Source organism: Rhagoletis pomonella, unplaced genomic scaffold (genome assembly GCF_013731165.1).
Source record: "Rhagoletis pomonella isolate Grant_MI unplaced genomic scaffold, Rhpom_1.0 Rhpom_scaffold_24803, whole genome shotgun sequence".
Lineage (NCBI taxonomy): Eukaryota > Metazoa > Arthropoda > Insecta > Diptera > Tephritidae > Rhagoletis > Rhagoletis pomonella.
Genome location: NW_023483277.1, coordinates 1 through 1,060, shown reverse-complemented (window position 1 = coordinate 1,060; position 1,060 = coordinate 1). Strand labels below are relative to the sequence as shown.

At 35.8% G+C, this 1,060-nt stretch overlaps 1 protein-coding gene across 1 annotated transcript; it reads left to right on the top strand.

Moving 5' to 3' along the window:
• Window positions 1-266: 266 nt before the first annotated feature.
• LOC118732673 (putative nuclease HARBI1) lies at window positions 267-906 on the top strand (the record flags this gene model as incomplete). The annotated part of the gene is made up of 2 exons (XM_036461801.1): window positions 267-295; window positions 365-906. Coding segments are annotated over exons 1-2 (571 nt in total), but the record flags the coding sequence as incomplete, so codon positions are not given.
• Between the last annotated feature and the right edge of the window lie 154 nt (window positions 907-1,060).

Below are 1,060 nucleotides of genomic sequence, written 5' to 3'. Positions count from 1 at the left end.
TTTTGATTGAGTTCTGCCATGAATTGTGGAGATGTTTGTGGCCGTTATATTTGAATAAATTCCCAATGAACGAAATTCAATTAAGGGAGTATTTAAATGGTTTTGAATCACTGGGTTTCCCTCAAGTGTTAGGAGCTATTGGTAAGAAATTGTATTTTTTAGAATGGATTTGCTTTGACATGAAGGTTTCAGATGGGTGCCACATAGAAGTTCATCCACCAGCAGAAGATGCAGTTGATTACCACAACTATAAAGGCTGGTACTCTATGGTCCTTTTGGCTTTGGTGGATGCAAGGCAAGTTTTTACATAAAGCTATTTTTGAACTTTTTAACATACATATAATTTTCTTTTATTATTTTATAGGTGTCGTTTCATTTACATCAATGTTGGTAGTCCAGGCCGTTGTAATGATTCAGCAATCTTTGAAAGTTCGTCATTAAAACGGCAGTTCCAACAATGCAGCTTGTTCAAAGAAATGACTAGGCAAATATCATCTGTTAATGTTCCAGTTATTTTGCTAGGCGACTCTGCCTTCAAACTAGATGTACATTTGATGAAGCCGTATCCTTTTTGCGTTAACCAACCGTTGAATAAAAAAAAATTTAACTTTGCCCTGTCTAAGTGCCGAAGAGTTGTCGAAAATGCTTTCGGCCATTTAAAGGCAAGGTTTAGGCGGGTTGGCAAAGGCCTGGACAACCACATGATCAACGCGAAAGCTATTATCAAAGCATGTTGTGTTTTGCACAACTTCCTGAATGAGGAAAATGATGAAATCAATGAAAGGTGGATTGCGGCACAGCAAATTGAAGACCAAAGTCGACAGTGGCCAGAAGACGAACCCAACATATCTGGAATCTTTAACACAAGGGCAGAGGAAATAAGACAAGCCTTTGTTTCGCATTTTGGTATGTTATTTATTACATTAGTTGACAATAAATAATCCGAGTACTATATCGGAATATAAAAAAGAATATTTTATACAGAGTTAAAAGGTAGTATATATATACATACTTTTATTCTAGCGTTTTTACAAGGATTTTTTACATTTGAAAGAAGATT